The sequence below is a fragment of the Bombus pascuorum genome, chromosome 2, assembly GCF_905332965.1.
Source record: "Bombus pascuorum chromosome 2, iyBomPasc1.1, whole genome shotgun sequence".
Classification (NCBI taxonomy): Eukaryota; Metazoa; Arthropoda; class Insecta; order Hymenoptera; family Apidae; genus Bombus; species Bombus pascuorum.
Window position 1 is genome coordinate 11,794,920 of NC_083489.1, and position 21,822 is coordinate 11,816,741.

General features: G+C 36.1%; 3 protein-coding genes and 1 long non-coding RNA gene across 4 annotated transcripts in view; 2 read left to right on the forward strand and 2 right to left on the reverse strand.

Annotated features, from left to right (window-relative positions):
* LOC132916529 (uncharacterized) overlaps positions 1 to 21,822 on the forward strand; it is a 142,980-nt gene that overhangs the window by 61,907 nt on the left and 59,251 nt on the right. The window lies entirely within an intron of this gene.
* LOC132916507 (ADP,ATP carrier protein 2) lies at positions 564 to 3,726 on the forward strand. Its single transcript, XM_060976580.1, has 4 exons — positions 564 to 844; positions 2,090 to 2,351; positions 2,457 to 2,691; positions 2,773 to 3,726. Exons 1-4 carry the CDS (start codon positions 682 to 684, stop codon positions 3,013 to 3,015), a joined length of 903 nt encoding a protein of 300 aa, XP_060832563.1. The 5' UTR covers positions 564 to 681; the 3' UTR covers positions 3,016 to 3,726.
* Positions 3,159 to 5,379, reverse strand: LOC132916508 (vesicle transport protein GOT1B). The gene is made up of 4 exons (XM_060976581.1): positions 5,042 to 5,379; positions 4,834 to 4,925; positions 4,576 to 4,754; positions 3,159 to 4,489 (listed from the first exon to the last, which is right to left on the reverse strand). The coding sequence occupies exons 1-4, from the start codon at positions 5,064 to 5,066 to the stop codon at positions 4,363 to 4,365; spliced, it is 423 nt and encodes a 140-aa protein (XP_060832564.1). The 5' UTR covers positions 5,067 to 5,379; the 3' UTR covers positions 3,159 to 4,362.
* LOC132916509 (calpain-C) overlaps positions 5,703 to 21,822 on the reverse strand; it is a 38,639-nt gene continuing 22,519 nt past the window's right edge. Inside the window, exons 5-17 of the mRNA XM_060976582.1 lie at positions 18,164 to 18,446; positions 8,547 to 8,730; positions 8,210 to 8,284; positions 7,957 to 8,126; positions 7,613 to 7,785; positions 7,394 to 7,488; positions 7,076 to 7,308; positions 6,828 to 6,997; positions 6,677 to 6,735; positions 6,433 to 6,580; positions 6,229 to 6,345; positions 6,082 to 6,140; positions 5,703 to 5,998 (exon numbers count right to left, since the gene is read on the reverse strand). Coding sequence (XP_060832565.1) covers positions 5,972 to 5,998; positions 6,082 to 6,140; positions 6,229 to 6,345; positions 6,433 to 6,580; positions 6,677 to 6,735; positions 6,828 to 6,997; positions 7,076 to 7,308; positions 7,394 to 7,488; positions 7,613 to 7,785; positions 7,957 to 8,126; positions 8,210 to 8,284; positions 8,547 to 8,730; positions 18,164 to 18,446 — 1,793 coding nt within the window. The 3' untranslated portion in view covers positions 5,703 to 5,971. The remainder of the gene's footprint in view (positions 5,999 to 6,081; positions 6,141 to 6,228; positions 6,346 to 6,432; positions 6,581 to 6,676; positions 6,736 to 6,827; positions 6,998 to 7,075; positions 7,309 to 7,393; positions 7,489 to 7,612; positions 7,786 to 7,956; positions 8,127 to 8,209; positions 8,285 to 8,546; positions 8,731 to 18,163; positions 18,447 to 21,822) is intronic.

Below are 21,822 nucleotides of genomic sequence, written 5' to 3' on the forward strand. Positions count from 1 at the left end.
GAAAGAAAACGATATCACTATACTTTTTTTTTATTAAATATTAAGTTCCAATCATCAATTAATTTTTATTTGTAGAAATATATTAAAAATATTGATATCAATTATTTTTGTCAGTCTGCTATAATATCCGTGTTTGGTATTCATTTAATTACTATTGTTAAATGCGGAAGAAGTACTTGGTATAATACGTAAAAATATGATACATATTTTATCGTTTTATAGAAATATATTCCCGCCAAACTGCTTCGTGTTTCGAATACCTTGACACTAGCGACAATTTCTATATTTTCTTTACCGGAAACACGTCATAAGCGCGGTTAAACATCTAATTTCGAAACGACTGACCGTGAACGCATTCTATTTAATTGATATACACATGGTGACCGTGAAAAAGGGGAAGAAAGGCGTAGTGTCGCAAGATGCAAAAGAAAGGTCACGAATTCGGGAACAGAGTACGCATTCGAAGTGTATGAAGTGTCAGGGTCTCAAGGTGCGGTCGTGCCAGAAGATTGAACCTGCGCAGAACTCTGCACGTGACCTGCGCAGCTATTCTTAGCAGAGGTCCGTTCAACGAGAGGAACTCGTCTCGCTCACTCGTCGTCCGGCGCGCGTCCGAAACATAGGAGTGGTTCCTCCTCTTTATTTTGTTAACCCGTTTTCACACTAACTGTCTGAATCAATATGTCGGGCCTTGCGGATCCAGTGGCATTCGCCAAGGATTTCTTGGCTGGTGGTGTAGCCGCCGCAATCTCGAAAACGGCGGTTGCCCCCATCGAACGTGTGAAGCTGTTGCTGCAGGTACAGCATATCTCCAAGCAAATTGCTGAAGACCAGCGTTACAAAGGTAAGCTATTTAACGAGGCAATTACATTTATTCGATCACTTATGAGAGATTAATAAAATGGACAAAGTGTCAACATACATAACATGCAAGTAACTGGAATCACAAATCACTGTGCGTAAGATTAGAACAACGAAACGTACAAAACATGTGACAGGAACATTTCGCTCATGTCGGGATCCTGAAAGTGCCAAGCGTTTCCGCCAAGTTTGTCCACGGCGGTTAAGATCGAGATTCCCGTTATGTAATATCATTTCACACTATATGTTAGTAGTACGCCAGTAGTAGTACTATCTAGTTTTAATTTTCTACTTTATGTAACAAAGATAAAGTTTCGGGTCTTACATAACTTTTGTAATATCGATTGAAAAGGAAGTCGTACTTTTCTGACAAACGAGTAGGTCGATATTCGGTGAAATGACTTGGGTACCAGATGGCAGTGCATGGCATTGCTCTTTGTACGGGATTCGCAAGTGCCGATCGATGACTATGCGGCTCAATATGGCTACCTTTATACTATAAAGCATATACTCAAATTTTATTTTAAAGATTTTTTAATATGTATTTAATAATAGACAATTCAAATCATACTTACGAGAATGTAATTTATTGTACTATACCCAAGATGTGATATAATTATGAAAAAATAAGTAATGTTTTATTTAAGAAAAGAAAGAAAATTACGAATATATCGAATTGCACAGATTTAAGCATGGAATTATTTTGCTGACGAATAATAATGTTTTAATAATACATAATCTTAGATTGTAGTTTTATGATAAACATTTAGTAGATAATATTTAATCATTCGCAATATGTTATCATTAAAATTTATGATATTTAAATTACACTAAAATAATATGATTTCATGACCTTGAGTATATCTTCCTTTGCTTAGTATTAAAGAAAATAGATTTTTAAAGTTCCTGGAATGTTAACATATCTTAGTTAGTAAAGATAATTTTATGTACTTGAAGATATGATATATTATAAATAATTAAAAATCTATAGCTGACAATGTTCTGTTACATAACAGCCTGCAGTTCAATATATGACAAAATAAAATTTATAGAATTTCTAAATCTAGCATTCAAATATTTTCATGTAGAGATTCAAAAATTTTCATGAAAAGATTCTGATACTTTGAATAAAATGAAAAAGTAATTAATCTTATCACTTATTGTTCATGCAAAATATAATCTTTCTTGAAATAAAGTATGATATAAATATATTTTCATATTATTCCAGGTATGATTGATTGCTTTGTGCGCATTCCAAAAGAGCAAGGATTCCTCAGTTATTGGCGTGGTAACTTTGCCAATGTTATCAGATATTTTCCCACACAAGCTTTGAACTTTGCCTTCAAAGACAAGTACAAACAAGTTTTCCTTGGTGGTGTTGACAAAAACACACAGTTTATGCGTTACTTTGTTGGAAATTTGGCCTCTGGTGGTGCTGCTGGTGCTACATCTTTGTGCTTTGTCTATCCTCTTGACTTTGCCAGAACTAGGTACTTTTTACATATTATTTTGGTATTCGATTGTGATTAATTGTTAATTACAACTTGTGTTATAAAGTTTTATATATGGTAATTACTTACACTTATTACTTATAGGTTGGCTGCTGATGTAGGCAAAGCTGGAGGTGAACGTGAATTCTCAGGTCTTGGTAACTGTCTGACTAAGATCTTCAAGACTGATGGTATTGGTGGTCTCTATCGTGGCTTCGGTGTATCCGTCCAGGGTATCATCATTTATCGTGCTGCCTACTTTGGTTTCTATGATACTGCCCGTGGTATGCTGCCTGATCCCAAAAAGACACCATTCCTTATTTCATGGGGTATTGCTCAGGTACAGACCAGACAATAATATCTATCTTAAATCTTGATACAACTGTAATCCTTCTATTAATATTTGTAATATTTTTTGCAGGTTGTCACAACTGTTGCGGGTATTGTATCTTATCCATTTGACACAGTACGTAGGCGTATGATGATGCAGTCTGGTCGCGCCAAATCTGAAATGTTATACAAGAGTACCCTTCACTGTTGGGCCACTATCTACAAGACAGAAGGTGGTGGTGCTTTCTTCAAAGGAGCATTCTCCAACGTTCTTCGTGGTACAGGTGGTGCACTTGTGTTGGTACTTTATGATGAAATTAAGAATCTCCTTTAAGACATAATAACGATCCTCACCTCATTACCTTCACAACTACAATTGCAAGTACCATCTTTATTACCCTCACCATCCGACATAACAACAAATCAAGTGATTTCCTGACTGAAACAGTACACGAACTGTCGAGAAATTTGAGAACAGTTTAGACTATGATCTTTTGGTAGCATCTTGTGAAATGCATGAAACTCGGCAGAATATGTATCTTGACTGTAGAAGAGAATTCGCTTAATTTATTGCCGGATTCAGTATTTTCTTGCAGCAGCTCACATGTTCCATATTTCATATTCCCTTTTCGTAAAGAACGAAGTAATGGATATATGAAATGTTTGATACATGTGACTATATAGGCGATGGTCGAGACACAAAGTAGTAAAAATAATTATCTAAACAAAAAAGAAGAAAATAACAAAAAATAAGCATATACATTTGAGCAAGAGGGACGCGCGACGACATACCATTACGGCGACGGCGGGACGCGTAGACTTGGGCCGCCCCCCCGCCCTTATTCTCGGCCCGTTGTAGATAATAAATGATCATGTTAACGATATCAATGAACTTCATCGAGTTTCAGTGAGCAGTAATTTAATTTCACACTCCAGACTACTACGTGTAAGATAATGAGAAGTGTTACTTCTAACTGTATGCATCCAATGTGTTCATGTTAGGATGTGTGCAAAGAAACCAACATCAATAAAAGTAATGACAAAATATGGTTTGGAGTCTTTTTTCTTACCTTAAACATAACTTTTCGATTTTTTTTTTTTTAGTTAAATACTTTATCTTACATACAAGATAAGATAATTATCTACGTTACTGCTTATCCATTAAATAGATACTAAAAATAGATAATATGCCTTCATTCTTATATAGTAAAATTATATTTTTAAGGAGTAATGACAGTCACGTGTCATATTTCATATTACATATTTCATGTTTCGTACAATGTTTCATTATTATAAACATTCCAAATATAAAGTAGGTCTTAGCCTTAATATCATTAATCTACTGATACAGTGAATTAATGATTTTAAATAAAAATATTTCCCTTTTGAATTTTGATCCTCAATCTACCTGAACATTTTGGAATGCTCTTAAAATACACATATAGTTTCTGCAGCAATACAGTAGTTTATATGAAAATGAAAAATTTATATATTATTTTTACACAATATTTCTAGATTAAACGGATAAGTAATTGAACCTTTTTGTTTACACTTGACATTTATACAATACAAACAGAGATCTGAGAGAAATTTCAGAAGGGAATGACGAGAAAGTTTGGGACACAATATAAAATAGTGGATCTTATATACAATGATTTGTGCCATCATATCCAGAAACATATCATACAGTTGTTCTATTTGGATCTCCCGCAATTGAATCTAATATTCGAGATAAACCTGGCAAATTTAAAATAATTCTTAAACCAGGTATCTTTCGTAAAACATTTATGGCAACTGGGAGGAAACCACTGAAAAATTAATAACATTAAAATTTTAACTAGTTTCATAAAGAATCAATATGTATTCGGTAATAAAATAGATGTAGAATACATACCTGAATAATAATATAAAACCATACGTTTCTATGATCATGCCTATGATAGGCCAACCCATAAGTACTACGATAATTCCTCCTAAAAATGAAGCACTAGCTTTTATCTTGTGCCTTTGAAAAAAAAAGCTGAGGGTTCTCTTTGGTCCAATAACACATGATAATCCACAGATAAATAAAATCTATAGAGAAATAATTAATTCAGAGGAATGTAGTAATGTACACTAGACGTTTTCAAAGATCTATGAGAACAGTTCTTACATTTCCAATAGCAAGAAGACCTTTATCAAAGAGTAGTAACATTCCAAGGAAAAGAAAAGATATACCAAATCCTGCAAGTCCGACTCCTATTTCTGAAATCAATACATAATTGTCATAAAGTGTTTTGAAATTTACATTTCATTTCGTACTCATGAGAATGGTTACAGATCGTAGATTTTTTATAAATTATAAATTATTTATTACTTACTTTGCGTATCTGTAATTTCGAACATTATTTACGATTTGTGCTTTTCGATGAACTCTTAAATTACTTTTTCAGTAATATTTCGACAAGATTCAGGCAAAAATTGTAATGCATAACCTAACCTAAATCCACGTCATTAATTGTGATGTGACACTTTCCAACTAAGCACTATTTCTAGTCACCGTATAAAAACCGTATATTGAATACTGTATATATTTTGTAATAACCACCTTAGCATTATATTTACAAAATCTAAATAAATTAAACACGCTCAATATTTATCAGCGAAATGAACGCCATTATACATACATGTGCGTTCTTACTTCACACATATGAGATTGTCGACTCTATTCTTACTTTTTATTGTGCGATTTTCCAATTATTTAAAATACTTCTTGACGATTGAATTTAAGATACATACAGTTTGCGATAAAAAAATTAATAATTAATAATAGTAGGTATTTGATGTTATTTAACAATTTTTAATAAGAATATTTCCAGTAATTTTTGTGTGAAAAATTTTATTTTAAACAAATTCATATCATTCAATTCAAATTATATGCATGTAACACGTACAACTTGTTATACATATAAGTTATATGTACTTTGAAGTATATAATTTGATGACAAGCCTATTTACAAATAATTAATTATTTATTGTGGATAGGGGCTGTACAAAATAAATTTAACTTTATTATTCAGTATGAATTTCTTATACAAATAACATATAATACATTGTCATTTATAATGTTTAATCAGATGAAGGAATGATGAGATTGCTAATGGCGGGAATAATGACATTATTTTACAAACAGCACAAAAAATAGACTTGTTCATTAACCGTTAATATGGCTAAAACTTAAGTCTACATACGACGTACAAAACATTATTTACAAGTATTCCAAGGTACACGAATTATGTTGAGTAATAAGTTCAGCACATCAAAGATGATCTGAGCCACTGAAAATAAATATTGATATTTTAAATAATAATTTAATTTTTTGTATCTAAATCAAATAAAACTTTATATGTAACGTGAGTACCTCAGTTAAACTTAATTTTATGGTCCCATTTTGCAAAGGGTCTTTACTTTCAAATATTCCTATAAAATAAGTGTAAATATTAGCGTGCGATTTAAATATTTAAATATTAGAATATACAGAAGGAGGAGTCAAAAACTTAAAGTGTACCAAATGCGTCACTCAAGTGTAGTATTGCCGAGACGAAGTCACCAAATCTGAGTGTCCCATCCTTTCTCATATAGCGAAGGATTAAAATTGAAAGTACATCCGTATTTAATTGGAACCCTAATAGAAATATTTTTCATGCGTTAAGAGTATAGATAGGTGAATATCAAACATTGGTAAACATGTACATATATAATATATACTTACCCACTTCTAATAACGCATCTCGCAATCGTTCCGCTTTAAGTATACCCGTTTTTTCCTTCGTGTGATTTTTAAACGCTGCTTGCCAGTATTTTAAACTGCACATGAGATCCTTAAAGTCATTGAATTTTAATCGACCACTACCAGAACTCTATATTAATATCAATGTAAGGAAAACCATCAATAAATTATTATTAATTAAAAAAATATTATTAAAAAAAGTTAAGATAACTAATTTTAAGGATACATCCATTGTAAGAACTACCTGTCGACATACTTCCATAGAAGCACAGCTTTTTATATAATCTATAAATGAAACACAATAATTTATCAAGTAATATTAGAAGAATCTATGAATTAATTTTTTTATTATAATTTTAGATAGTGCGAATTTTTACCATTTGGTAAACAAGCTTCGAGAAGTTCTTGCAATTCAAAAGCGTTTACTGTTCTGTGTTCATCAGCAAGTTGCAGAAACACGGCTTCATATTGTGAGAAACCTTTGCCTTCGAGGGGTGGCGCTTTGATGATGGCCGATTTCATCAAAGACGGCGGTGTATCGAGAAGTCTAATAAAATCATTATATATGTATAAAGTAAAATTATATTTTTAAGTAACCTGTTAATATTAAAATTGAATTACTTACTTAAGTTTTAGAGGCTTACTACTGTAGACTCGCAGTGTAAAACTTGTTTCTTGTGTAGGTTCAAAAGTAGTGGGTACTAACAAATAGCCACCCTGGTCCAACTGACATCTATGGCTCACTTGACGACTGTTGGTATATTGCGAGTTAACCAAAGATTTATTCTTTTTGAAAAATTGCTTGTTTATCGATTCTGTGCTATTTTTCGGCAAAGTGTACGCAGTGAAGCCTATCACCTTAATATAATACAAATAGTACAATCATTAGTAATGAAATTTTCAAAATATGATACATTTAAAAGCTATAAAGAGTATTTCTTACTTTTATTTCCATGATAGAGTGTTGATACAAAGAGACAATTACTTCCTCCATTTCACTTAGGATTAGATGTAATTGTGGATTAATATGGAAAGTTTCTGCAACATATATAAATTTATAGAATCGTAGAACAATTTATCGTAATTTTAATAAGTGCTTACGTTACGTATTACCGGATTTCCGTTGTAAAACGTTCATCATTGGAGTAAACCGCGTACAAACCTTCATTGTTCCGACATCCTCCCGCGGTCACGCCCCTCCTCCAGCTGCCTTGATAGAGTTTCATTTGCCAGGTATGTTTGCTATGCAACGATGGCTCATCTCTCGACGTTTCGGCATCAAGATGTACGACTTCTAAATGAGTGAACGTCTTCACGAAATCCGAATACGATATCCTATAATTCATGCGATTCCTGTTAATTATTTTTATTCACACATGTTTGTAGCATTTATTGCAATTATCGCGTAACTAAATTTAATAAGATGCGTACTCAAGTAAACCTTATAACTTAAATAAATTATCAAAGCTTATTTTATAAATTAAGCTATTATTAAAATAAGTTCACCAGAATTCTCCCTCGGCCATGTTTCTGACCGCTAAACGATCCCTTTCCATTGGAGGTACTTCATCCCATTCAAGGCCACCTCTCGCCCAAGCGCCAACATATTCCCTACCAGGTCCAAGAGGATTTCTTAATTTTACTAATTGAACCGCCTCGCCGTTGAATGTTTCCACCTATATTTTACGTAACGATCCATTATGAAATACGAATCAGAATTAATCAAGATCATCGAACGATTATTATCTCTGGTATTTACCCTTTCAATAGCGTACAGCCTGTAATTGATCCCCATCTGAATGCCATTGGCGAGTTTCTCTGTACTGGCACGAATCTTAAACGAAGTAAAAACAAATAATTTAGTTTTTCAATAACATAATGTTTATAACATCTATAACGCTCATGTTTAAGCAGTTTTATATTTCTATGGGTATAATCGGAGAAATGGAATCTAAATAGAGATCCGAACGATCCGAGAGATTTGATTTTCTATAAATATACAAACACTGATAGTCTAATAATAGGGGGTTTACAAAGTATTAAAGATACCTGCAGTCGATAATAAATTAAGAAGAAAAAAGTCACGTGTTGTTTACCTGCTGCTGATTGTTATTTACTGTACACGTGATAAGGGATGTCATATCGAGGAGTTTCGCTAGTATTCGCCCACACGCAGTAGGATCTTGGCGTATGGCGATACTCTCAGTGATTCCGCCGGTAAGGTCAGACAAGCCATCCAACAGAGTTCCATACTTCAAAGCTTCGTACGATCCGTGCAATCTGAAAGCAAATAATAAAAAGTCAGTTTCTCGAGGTAACCTTTCTTGATGAATTCTTAAGAAAAGACTACCATCCTAACATAACGAGTCTAAAGGTAGATGGAAAATCCTATTCATTTCTTTAATTTCAACGAGTTGTCAGGAATTTTCACTCATGCTGTTTAAATAGTAGTGAAAACTCGTATCACGCAGGCGGTATTTTTTAAATTCAGGAACGTGAAGATCGGCTCAGGGAAAGCGGATGTCTAGAATTTTTCGACCTGCGACCTCTTCCCGTCGACGATGAGGCACCTCTGGAGAAATACCACGCGATCGCGATTTCTCGCGGGCTCCTCATCGATTCCGCGAAGAAAGTTGAGTCGACAGCTCGTTAATCTCGCTCGCCATGCTACCGGAATAGTGGCTTTTGTTCCACGAAGCGAACCTGCCAGCTTGATTAAGCCTGCGTACCAAGACTTTTCGTCTCGGAAATCATCGGTCGAGATAGAAAGGCGAGATCTCGCGCGGATTGATAAGAGGATAGGCGAGAAGGTAGCGATTGTATCTGCTCGAATGTGCCGTTCCTGCGGGAATTAGCGTTCTCTAGATAACGGGGTTTCTTTCTCTTGCTCTATGTTCGTGGACTGACTCGTCCCAGTAACGCCAACGCCTCTTCTGCGTCCACATATGCTCGCTCCTGGCTAGATAGCGAGCTTTCCATACTCATGAGAGTGTACGCCAACGTACAAGGAGTTTCAGAAAGTTGGTTCCAAACTTTGGTAGTACGATTCGTAAAAGTAAGCAAAACCGTCTCCAAAAAATATGAATAAAATGATATACAAATATGTATCATTAGCTTGGAAGCTACAAGACGTTTCTAACAGCCTGAGTTTGTAACAGTATAATATAATGAGGGAGAATTATTTAAGTCGCCTGAGCTTATTGAGATTTAAAAATTCGAAGAATAATGGTAAAAGAATGATAAAATATTAAATAATATAAATTGTACTTTAGCTCCGGCAAGAGAAAATATTAAAAGCGAGAACATGCTTCGAATAATTCTAGATATCATATATAGATTCCTTAAGGACGAAATATAGAACAAAATTTGTTCATTTAAGGCTCGACTTACGAGAAAATTGAGTTTGAAAATTTATCGTCGTACAGCTTCTACATATTATATGATCGCACCCTGTATATACGTAAGAACTGATAAAAAATAAACGACAAACTAAGTTGCAGTAATAAAGTAATATACACGTGTTATTGAATTATGACAATCGCAACAGGGAATATTAACATTAAGTTGGACGATCTTCTTTTCTTCTGATGAGTAGAAAATGATATTTGGACCCACGTCTATTGGGTCATTTTTGCTTCTCTCGACGAGTCGAGAATATACGCTCCCGAAGTTTGATACTTTCTGAAACACTCTGTATACGTAGGTTAATCTCTAAACCGTAACCATTCACACGAGCCGTTCAAACAGTCACATGGGTATTTTCTCAGGGAAGGTGAGTGCAATGCGACCAACAGACAGATCCGTTTTTCAATTGTGTGCCTCGTATGGGCTTTGGATTCGATGTGTTCCGTAATTTGCCGATGGCGGAAGTGGTAGTGACTCGGAAGTGGTGTAGCGAAGCTGTTGGTCCGCGGCCAGAATACCAGATTGAAGCGGGACGAGTTAACAGGGTAATGATCGAGCCGTTGCCTCGACTATTTTCACTGATCGAATCACGTTTCGAGGAAATGAACGGTTCGACGTTAATGGCTGTCGTTGATTGAATTATGTTATGCTTAAATTGACCGTTCTTGATTTAGAGTAAGAACGATTTGGAACAGTCTGTTACAGCATCGGACAGATTTTAGACATTTGGGACAATCTGCTGCAGTGTTAAACCAAGTTTAGCGAAAGGTAGATGAAATAATAGATCAGACTGGAAATTATACTAGAAAAAAAAAAAAAAAAGAATATGTGGCAGCTTGTCGCAAGAGTCAGCGCACTTTCGAGCGAACATTCCGTCGACTATGTAATACCGCTGTCGGTTTGTGAGTCAACGGTAACACGAGTCTTGCCATTGACGTACTTCCGTCCCATGACCATCTAACGGGGTGATGAAGTCACATGCGGATGTGCAATGTCATTTACAATTCTTTCGTGCGATCGTCGCATTACGATACTTCGAATCACATCTATAATACCGTGACACACGGTAAAACAATTTCAAGATCAATGTACAATGCAGTTACACGACAGGCCACACATAATGTGTATACGTCGGTATGGCTAGCCGAGATTGCTTCGTAATTTAGGACATAAACATGACTAACGTTTTATAAAGATTATCATCGTGGTTATTATCGATTATTAAATTCATAAGTAGCACGACGTATAAATCATTGTCATTGTTCTGTAATCGAATAAATTAAAGATTAATTTTATTGTACCATGCCCTTCGAACTACTATTTATAACTCATTTTCTGCTCCTCGCTGCTCATTTTCCTAATTTAAGCTTTTCTTTGATGCCAAATAGGCACAATAGAGAAAGTAAAAGAAAAAAAAAAGAAAGAATGAAATTTCTACACATTCGGACATAAAACTTTCGTATTGTTCGTACATAATAATGTGGAGGAACGAGGAACGAACGTGAAATGAATACTTGCTCCAGATATTTAAAAAAGTAAAAAAACAAAATTAGTTCTGGGTACTCGCATAAGAAGATCAGAACAGCGAGTAGAGTAGCTTTCTTTATCAGAGAATGAGAGGTATCCTGAAACGCGAGCTCCTAATTATCTTGAACGTTGAAACGATTCGCTAGAACTACTTCCAACGAGAACCTATATCTGCTGTGCTGTTTATAAACCGATAAGATTTCAACATTAAGGAATCAGATAGGTGGATGAACTGTTAATGAGGCTCGTTTTCGAGCGTCCATTAGCACGGTACGTTTGTTGTAGCAGTTTCGTGGCCTCAGATACGAGCGTGGACTGTGGTCACCGGTGCACTGACCTCCGATCCATTGCTGGCAACCAACGAACCGACTACTCGTCGAGTGAAAGTATCCACGGATATACTTGCTTAGTATACCTACCCGTGGTTGGCATGTGCGTGCACAAATATACAGCGCCGAATATAGCCTGGCATACTGGCGTATCCCGAAGCTATGCCGAATTCTGATTTCTCGTTGCTCGCGCAACGTCAAAACGTCTAGTGTCTCATCGGTGAAAATCTTGTTATCCAAATACCAACGCGGTGAATCATCATCGTCGAGTGTACGTTTCGCGGAGAACAGCATTTTCGAATATTTGCAACGGCACGCGAGGAATGCTTTCTCTATTTCAAAGTTTAAACTCGATCGATTAAATTCAATTTTCGATTTATCCAGTTTCTGAGAATCTATCTGTCATTGCGTTGTTGCGTTATCAGAGTTGATATGCGAATTTGCCAAATCTTTATTCGGTAGTATCTATAGATGAAAATTCGTTTACACCTTTTCTGTTAAGGTTATTCGGTGTAGGTGAAATTAAAGAAACGCGTGGGTAAATTGTAGGGTATTGTAAGTATATATATATTGTGAATATTAAAGTACAAAGTGTGGAATACAATGTAAGCTGGTCCAGATCCTCACGCTAGTGATGTTACCCTGAGACTAAAAGAACTCCGAAACCAACGTCGCACGTGTACCGCTTATGGTCTGTCATCGACGCATTCTTTTGTCTATGCGCTATCGATGACCTTAGCACTTGAGAAAACTGAAGACCAGATTTTTTTTTCTTTTTATTTTATTTTGGTTTTTTACAATTTGTCCTTATGGACATTTGGTAAAGTGTTATATCTTATTGGTGAAAAAAAAAAATAAAATAAAAATAAATATAGCATGTGGGTGGCTACCCCCAGAGGGGTGCCAGCTTCGTTTTTTCTAAGTTATATCTTTTATGTAGAAGACCAGATGTAAAGTTTTCTTAGAAGTGGCGATCACTTCGACATTTTCAAACAAAAACGCGTTACAGGTTTTTTCATCTTCTTCTACAAGATCACGAAGGTAAGATACACGAATTTTCGTTATAGGCGAAATTGCAAGTATCGCATGTACAAATCGAATTACGTAGCACCACGTAAAATTATAATTACAGTAGATGACTCGTTCGAGTCTGACGAATTAAACATCTGAAGATTGAAATGCATTTGGTATATACTCGTAAGAATCTTTATACATATCTGATTGTTTTTACGTATCCGTCAGAAGTTATGGTCAGAACAGGCATATGCTATAACCATAGTAACGACGCTAAATGATACTGATCATACTCTCTACGATTCACATATAAACTCTGGTTCTGTCGACGATGGATTATTAAATGTTTCATGCTTTAGCATATCAAACTTAATTTGAAATTCCTCTTCTTAATAGCCACGCGAAAAGAGAATCGCATTGACCATCTTAAAGAGGAGAAACCGAATCGGTTTTAACGAGTAAAAAGAGTTAATTACTTCAGGAGATCGTTACAGTTACAAAATAATTAGAAGCGAAACGTGTTATCGTAGGACTGGGGGTAACCAGTGAACGCATAATGCGTTACTTAGTGATTCTTTGTTGCTTCGAGTACCGTGCGGCAGGAACAGGCAGTGGTTTCTAATGGAAATCGCGGAGAAGCGCGTCCAGCATAATTCTTTGGCTAGTTGTGCACGCGCTGGCACGCGAATGTACGAGCTTTCTAACTGATTTTAATACAGCCGTCGGATTAATAAGCCTGGATACACGGTACGTCCCGGATCGACGGGATCTATGCGACGGGGTTATCGTGAAAGAGAAAAGGTCAACCAACGAATGCTTCTCTCCCTGTGGAAAGAAGTGTGTCATCGGCGAGATTCTCTCGGTTGGAGAACGCGTCCCCTCTTCTCATCTCGCGTTCGTATCGAATTGAAACGCGTGGAATACTAATTTCGTCATCGTGGCAAAAATCATCAGTCGGTTTATCATTTCGTCGAACGTTATCTGCTACACGGGATCTCCACGCGCGTCAAAAGAAATTGGAGTTGAGGTCAATGTTAGCCAGATAATATCGATTTCATATAAAATTGTGCATTTTTTATGAATGTATTTCTAAAGAAAAAAGTTCTTCGTTAGACACGGTTCGCTTGGACAATGTTCTAGAGAGATTTGTATCGCGTACAATTCCAGGAAATTAAATAAAGAATGAAAACATGTGATATCGTGGGGTGATTTCAATTAATATTCGCATCCGGACGAGAAACAAACACCGATTATGATTTAATTAGTAAGAATACAGTAACGGATATAGAGATATTTTATTAATGTTTGTCTAGAAGAAAATTTGGTTAGAACGTCGAGCGCACTGTGTTAAGTTAACAAGTAGACGAAGAGGATTTAGTAACTAGATACTTATACTACTTGAGGCTACTTTTTATTGAAGTGCCTTTTATCCTCTATAACTAGCTGATGACAGGTGTAAATTTAGTCTTAATACGGATAAACGGTATATTTTTAAACATAACATATAAAAAAGGTTTATTACTAGGATAGCACAATAATCCAACCCTAACAAAAATTCACTAATGTTAACAAAAATGCGAATTTTCCTAATTACCGAAATTTTTTATTGTCGTATTTATTAGCAAAATCTGGCTATTTACTACTTCTTTTTTTTTTAAATAAACGGCGAACCACAAGAAATTTCAAGATAATGATCGCGTCTAGCTCTTCAATTATCCGTACGATGATTCAATTATTCTTACGATTGTAATTGTACTCGAAGATTACCAATGACGTAGTGTGCCAGCGAAAATTAACGATCAATAGCATCGAAGATTAGATATTTTCAAGCTATCGTCGTAAAGTTTGCCGCAAAAGTCGATTGACACAAAGATCAATCACATTTTCAATACAAATGTGAGACATCGTCCGGTCATAATCGGTTATGGAAGCCAGTTGATTTCAAGCGATTCAGCGTTAATCGACTGCATCGTACATTCAACGTCGAACGGAAGTCATCGAGAGACAGCAACATGCTATCAATTATTAATGAATCTCGACCTCGATTCCTTTGTCGAAGTTGTTGACCAGTGTAATCGTTGCCACGTACAGACGGCTTGTAAGCGACATTACGATACATCGTCCTCTCGGTGGATGTAATCGAGCGAATCAAATTAATTGAAAAGAAAGACCAATGGTCGACGAATCGAACGATCGTCTGGAATTAATTTACGAAGAATTTATTCATCCTTTGATCAAGTCGTGACCTCAAGATTCAAGAAACTTCTTTACGTGTCCTCAGCTATGTTTCACTTACGAAATTCATACTTTCAATTTTTTTTCAATTCAACGATTGTGTCAGGTTTAATGGTCGTGTCACGTAGAACCATTATTATCGCGGTATAATTTGTTAATCGGTTATTTAATTTTCGTACGGTATCGTGATGTGGCTCACGAAAGTACTTAAATACTTATAGAAACGTCTTCTGAATACACTATGTAGGTATATTATATTCGTAAAAATGTTGTGCGGTAAGCGGTCAAATATTTTCGTAGCCACCGTATGTTACAACGTTTGATCCTTTTGTTCTGCTTTCTCTTGGTAAAACGCAGTGCAACCACGACAATTTCTTATTACACATGCACACACACACTATTGTGACGCAAGATGTACGCGTTTGATGATGAAATTATAACGAGCTGTGTTCTCGACCGTTAAATAAGGGTATGTTCTACGAGTGTTGGCCTTTAGGCGAGCGTATAATCAAAAATAGAAAACTCTGACGAGTAAGAAAAAATTGGATAAGTTTACGTAAAAGAAATTAATTAAACGGATTGGTAAATTAATTGTTGGAAATAAATAAAAAGAACGCACAAGGATCGATACGATCGCATTTATATCGCAATAAAAATGGTAAATAGTTAGGTTACACTAGCTGAAACTCGAAGTTGTTAATGGAAATCGTGTTCAGTTGACCAACATTTACACGAATAATTACGAATGAACAGATCATAATTTAACTAATTTCAGACGTATCTCGATGTGTTTGGTTAATAGAAATTGTAAATAATTTGTATAAAATTTAAAGGAAGATTAGGACTTTAAATCGTGCAACGATCGCGCTATTCGAGCATTGAAATCTCCAGTTCTTCCAGTGCGCTGTGACGAGGGAAGTAAAAACATTCTACATAAAATGACCAATAAATTACACGTATTACGTATAACACTAAAGGCACTACAATAGATTACACGGTATCAGATTTTTCTGAACGCTGTTAATATATGTATATAGCTTCAAACATTCTCGTGTAAACGCCAGAGAATGTTTACCCACGGAAACTTTCTTTTTCGCAACGATTCAAAGGACGCGTCCTCGGAATTCTTTCTATTAAGACTACGTATAAAAACGAGGAAAAGAACCCTTTCCATTATACGTTTAATGGCACAATATCGTCTGAGCAAAGTGTTCCCCGACGTTTAAAGGAACGACGTGCACGCACGTGTATACGTGTACTCATCGCTCACGAGCGTGTAAATATCGCGTTATCGCCAGTGAAATTTGTTACGGCCGTGGTTCTCATAAATGAAAAAAAGAAGAAAAAAGGGAAGAAGGCGGAGGATGAGTCGCACGGTGATTCTTATCGGCGATCTTGCTCTTCTTTCTCCAGTTGCTCCTCGCGAGGTCGTCTTCCTCTTCGAGGCCGTCACGTTGCAGTCGTTTCAAGAGCAACGCCCAGCTAGGGTTTACATCCTTCTGACGGCAAGAAACGAAGAGATGCCGAGGAAGGGACGCGAGTAAGAAGCGGATAACGAGGTGAAGGAGAGAAGAAGGAAGGAGGAACGGTCATCAGCGGAAAGATTAAGAGGAGGAGCAAGGACCTTCGGCAAAACCGGTCATCGTTGTTCGTTCGTTCGCGTAAACGCGTCTTCCACCTCGAGGAGGAGATCGCGCGGTACCATTACTCGCGTCGCAGATCTGCTCCGTAGATTTTACGAGACACCGTGAATAAATTCCATGTCCCTGCGATATGACGCGAGCTTCGTTTGCCGTGTTCTTGAATCGCTCGATTACACGCCGCTTCGTTACCGATCATATCTCCTGACCGTTAGAGCAAGTTGCTGCTTTTTCATTAAAACGTTCTCCAATGCTGCGACATTCAGGCTCATGAGTTGCAAACCTATCTACGATCCTTTCAATTACGTTCTCTTTGATTTTCTTAGTAGGGGGGCAGAATTATTCAGTTCTCTTCTCCTTAAGTAAATGATAAATCTAGCTGCTCTTTGGAAATATCGCGAGTTTAATAGCAGAATCTATGTATGAGAAATTTTAACGAGTGAAAATGCACATAATACGTAGAAGTGTATAAAATATTTAAAAATCTCTGATAATAGTTAGAAGCTCGGTTTACATTTTATTTTTTTCGTTGTAGTTATGAAAGTATGGATTTGCATAAGTATCTGCAATTTGCCAATAATTATGAATGTTGTAATTAAAGATAAACGAGGTTAAATTTCCTTCGTATAAGAATTTTCATTTCCTCAAAATGATTCTTTAAGTATATTTAATGTTTTCGTTGCACCCACGCTATTTATGAAAAACATCGAAAGTTGTAGTCATCGCATGACTTTCGAATTTCCTGAGAGAATGGAGAGTTGTGGATCGGATGGATATGCAAACACACGGAATAACTTTCACGTTACCACGGTCGATCTTGTAAGTTCCGGTGGGTGGCGTGGGTGTTCATCAGGTGGACGTTCATGGTGCGTTAGCACGAAGATCGACCTTACCCAGATCGATCGATGAACCTCGATCGCCACCGCCTTCTACGCCCACGCGAAACTGCATGCGATTGAAACTGGCCAATTGCCCAGTTTGATGTTATAACATCCGAAGATACGCCCATTTTTGAAACTCATTTTTTCTATTCATGACATCATCCACCTACCATTTAAGTCCATAGTGTGACCAATTAATTATGTAATAGGGATACTAATAGATAGATATTAAAAGACTCGTCGTTTAGAAAAGCTGAATAAATCTTCTATTGATATAAAAAAGGACAAATACTTTTTAACGTTTCAACTATCATCATAGTTAATAACATAATTTATATATACTTGATCAAATGACTACAAGAATTTAATGGCTAAAAAAATTTAAAGAAAACGATCGTTCTATCTGGTTCCTAGTAAGTTTGACGTGTTTGACCACAAAGACAGTCAAAGTCCACGGATCCAAATCCCAATCATTCTAGCTGAATCCTGTAATTTGTACGTATATCGTGGAAGGCCTCAGGTAGGTCTCATAGACATTCTGAGTCAACTATTTGCCTCTTTAAACCTCGTCAAAAGGAGAAGACAAGAGAAGCAGGCGCGAGAAGAATCTCATGCGCGGCCGCTCACGTGATGGATAAATAAGCAAGCACTCTCGAGCTGAAGCACTTGCTCCGGTACTCACTTGGCATACGCTTTCTCCAGAAGAGCCGGCCAGAATTGATCACTGTGACGACTTTGCACGAAAGCCAGCCGTCCGTGAATCGCCGGTAGCCTGTCGTCGACGAGAACTTCGACCCATGCGCCGCACCACCACAACCGGAACCTGAAGACCCCTGCGTATTCAGCCGTTGGTGACCCAGGTGGTTCTCCGCTGTTCCCGAATCCTTGATCAGCTGGTACCACCCTGTAGAAAAGTCCCTTGCTCAAGTGCAGAACGCCCAGGCAAGAAACTAGCCACTTGTCACCTGAATTTAAGAATAAAGTGTTGAAAGTTCTAATAACTGTAATGGATATAAAATAAAAATATTATTAATTATACAAATACAAAAACATATCTAAGTCCTTCGTGGGATATTCCTTTGTAATTTGAATAAAATCTAGATATTAGTTGTAAAATGTATACTAGAAGGATTTGACAATTTTTTAGCTAAGTTTTACAGTATAGGACTTCATCTTTTGCGCTATTAATAACGAATATTCTCCGTAATGATTATGTAAGTAAGCAGAAGTAAGAAGATATAAACGAATGTTTGACTAACGAGGCTTACGAAATTACTCTTATCCTGAATGAACTTTTACTGAATGGAAATGAAGACTTATATGTAAATTGTAGGTGCATTGATCTTCGAAAGATATAGTATCTAAACAATGGCAGACGTAGAAGCGTGTTTCATGAACTAGGCAAATTATAACTGCATTTTCTCCTTTGCACGTGTTCTTTATTCATCGCACATCGGTTCAACAGACACGAAACCTACCATATTACGATCCAAATAAATTCTTTTTAAGTATATTCCGTGCGAGCTACGAGTGCTCTGTTATCGTTAATTAATCAGCTGTAGAATCACGAGAGATCTCTGTAATTGCATTGTTCGTTATTACTCGTTACATTATTCGAACTTATTAGAGAATAGTAAATAATGACCGAAAGTAAAAGGATATTAATACACGTAAATGTAATAAATTGACGTACAACTTTTCCTTTCCTCGTGTCTCATAATTAAACAGGAAAATGTTTAACAAGCGAGCTGCATAATTCCTGATTAGACCTTCGAAAACGAAAGTTAACCGAGCAATAAAGTCGTCGCGGTGTTCGATCGCAGAAAATGTTCTCACGACGTTACGACACATGCCGACCGAAGATTAAGAATCTGTTTCGCTCCTCTACGAAGTTCATCAGGCCTCTGTTCCATAATTTATCGAATAACTTAAACGCCTCTCTCTCTCTCTTACATTCTTATTCATGCATTCTCACGTTCGCTTCTATTCAAACGAAAAAAAAAAGAAAAAAGAAAAGAACCACACGTGCATTGTTACGCAACGCCTTACCAGAGCATAGCAGCTTAATTATTCGACTTCCGAGAGAGAAACCAAAGTCGATCGTCCCGATCGAAAACACGACCGGTTCGAGGTAAAAACCTCGTAAATACATCGAATCACGTAAGTACATGTTGACGACATTAAAAATATCATCGATCGGCGAGTTTTTTTTCGATTCGCCAAAAATAAACCGCCGTTAAAGAACGCCTCAGAATTATCCTGAGATTGACGAGGAGAAAAATCTCCGAGCGGTTGCGACACATCGACCGGTACAAAAATAGGATAATTTACACACGCGTGTCCGGCTCTCACGATTTTCTCTTTGAAATTAACATCGTCGACGCCGACGAGATTGACGTTAACGCGGCGACGATCGGACATTTTGCCACGACCCGATTAAATTGTGTCTCTATTCAAACGGTGAATGCATCGATCCACTTTCACTAGAGCCACAACCGCGATGACGACGAGACCCGGTTCCGAACCGCAACGATTACAGATGAGCTAACCGGTGTCCAGTTTTCAGCGGGTAAACAAATATTTTTCCTCGAACCTGTCGTTCCTGAAAGCTTGGACGAGGAATAATACGCACGAAACCGTGTCCATTGTAATTATGCTTCGAGTCGGGCTCGACGTTTGCGCTGACATCGGTGTCAAGAGCTGGAAATACATTGTGCAAGAGAGTACAACCGATTATGGAGATGTACACGGCTTAAAATCGGATTTTACGAGGGACATTCACGGTTCAAATAATACCTAAATATTACTACATACATATAGTACTATGTAGTAATTTTTATTATAGTATCATTGGAAGGACAAAAATATATCGGTAATTTCAATATGAAAATAAAGATATAATTAGACATATACGTGTTAAAATAAGAGTAATTAAAAATATAAAGTACACACGATGCAATATAATTTATTGATTATTATTCAAGAGCTAACTCAGATATGTATCTTCTATGTGACATTTATTCGATTTATCGTGACATATATAATTCGAAATATGAATTTTAATAAAATACGTCTGTAATCAATTATAATAATAATTCGAGTTTAATATAGTTTTCCTTATTATACACGTGATTAATAAGTATCAATTTCATTTTATGATTTGAACATCCACTTATGCGTATCCTAACTGTATCAAGTGTCCCATGATTTATGAACGCTAGTGTACATTCTCTCTTTCTCTATTTTATAACATCCATTATTCATTTCACGTAACTTACTTGGATATCTTCGAGACAATCTTGTAATTTTATTGAATCGTGGGCTATAATTTGTAAATAGCGCGAAAGTGATTCGTAAAGATCAAACAATCGGCTTTCTCCGACTGGTAAGAAAATAAGAGATAATAATCAACGAATCGTAATTATAAAGCGTAACAACACGCGCGTAATTCGTTGTTTTTATTATAATGCTTTTCTCATATATTAAACGTTTAAATAATTGTTACCACGGTCGCGTTACACCCGCATTTTTCTCATTGGAACGTAAATATGTATGCCAGCGCTTGTAGAGCGGAAAAGAAGGTGCCTCGATTATTCAAATAAACGAGAAAGAATGGTTGTCTACAATTCATCGTACAGACCTGTAATTCTATTGTCCAGCCTCTCTCAAACTTGAATTCTAATTCTTTCCACGTTCTGGAAATACTCACCGTCTCTACGAATTTTTAATTTCCAACATTTAGCGCGTTTCTTATATCGAAAAGGAAGAAATGTCGTCAAAAGGAAGAAAACATTTTATCCGATGGACTATTCGCGCATTTAATACAAAAACTTCGATCTCAAAGACCAAAAATTCCGATCTCAATCTCAATTTTATCGAATATTCGATCATATCAACTTCTAGATAAAAAATTTATCTTTTGAATAAAAAATCCACTTCTTTTACGTCGGCGAATAATTCGAGGTCGATTAATTTTTAACAGTATATACGATTATATATTTTTTTTTTCGATTATCCATACCCTGACAATCAAATCTCAATACTTGTCAAGTTGTAATGTTATATCATGGTTCAAATTAAAAATTGTAACGACTCGTAATTTGTATCTTATCTTCCATTACACGTACATGAATAACACCTCTACACTTCGATTCTAATTTTATCAAATAGTAAAACATGATACCGTTCAGTTTAAAAATCCATTTTTTAAACGAAGGAGTCGGCTTCTTTTGCATCATCGTGGAGAATTTTCAACGATTTGTTGTATTTTATCCTCCGTTACACGTGTGTTAATGGCTGGAAATAGTGAAACAGCAAGATACTCGGTTCTATCGACCTGTC

Bases quoted from the DNA above. Each gene is read 5' to 3' on its own strand.
- LOC132916508 (XM_060976581.1), bottom strand. From the start codon at position 5,066: ATGTTCGAAATTACAGATACGCAAA. The intron at 4,755-4,833 runs GTAAGAACTGTT...ATTTCTCTATAG, and splicing joins GTCTTCTTGCTATTGGAAAT to ATTTTATTTATCTGTGGATT. The intron at 4,490-4,575 runs GTATGTATTCTA...TTAATTTTTCAG, and splicing joins GGTTTTATATTATTATTCAG to TGGTTTCCTCCCAGTTGCCA.
- LOC132916507 (XM_060976580.1), top strand. From the start codon at position 682: ATGTCGGGCCTTGCGGATCCAGTGGCATTCGCCAAGGATTTCTTGGCT. The intron at 845-2,089 runs GTAAGCTATTTA...ATATTATTCCAG, and splicing joins TGAAGACCAGCGTTACAAAG to GTATGATTGATTGCTTTGTG. The intron at 2,692-2,772 runs GTACAGACCAGA...TATTTTTTGCAG, and splicing joins TTTCATGGGGTATTGCTCAG to GTTGTCACAACTGTTGCGGG.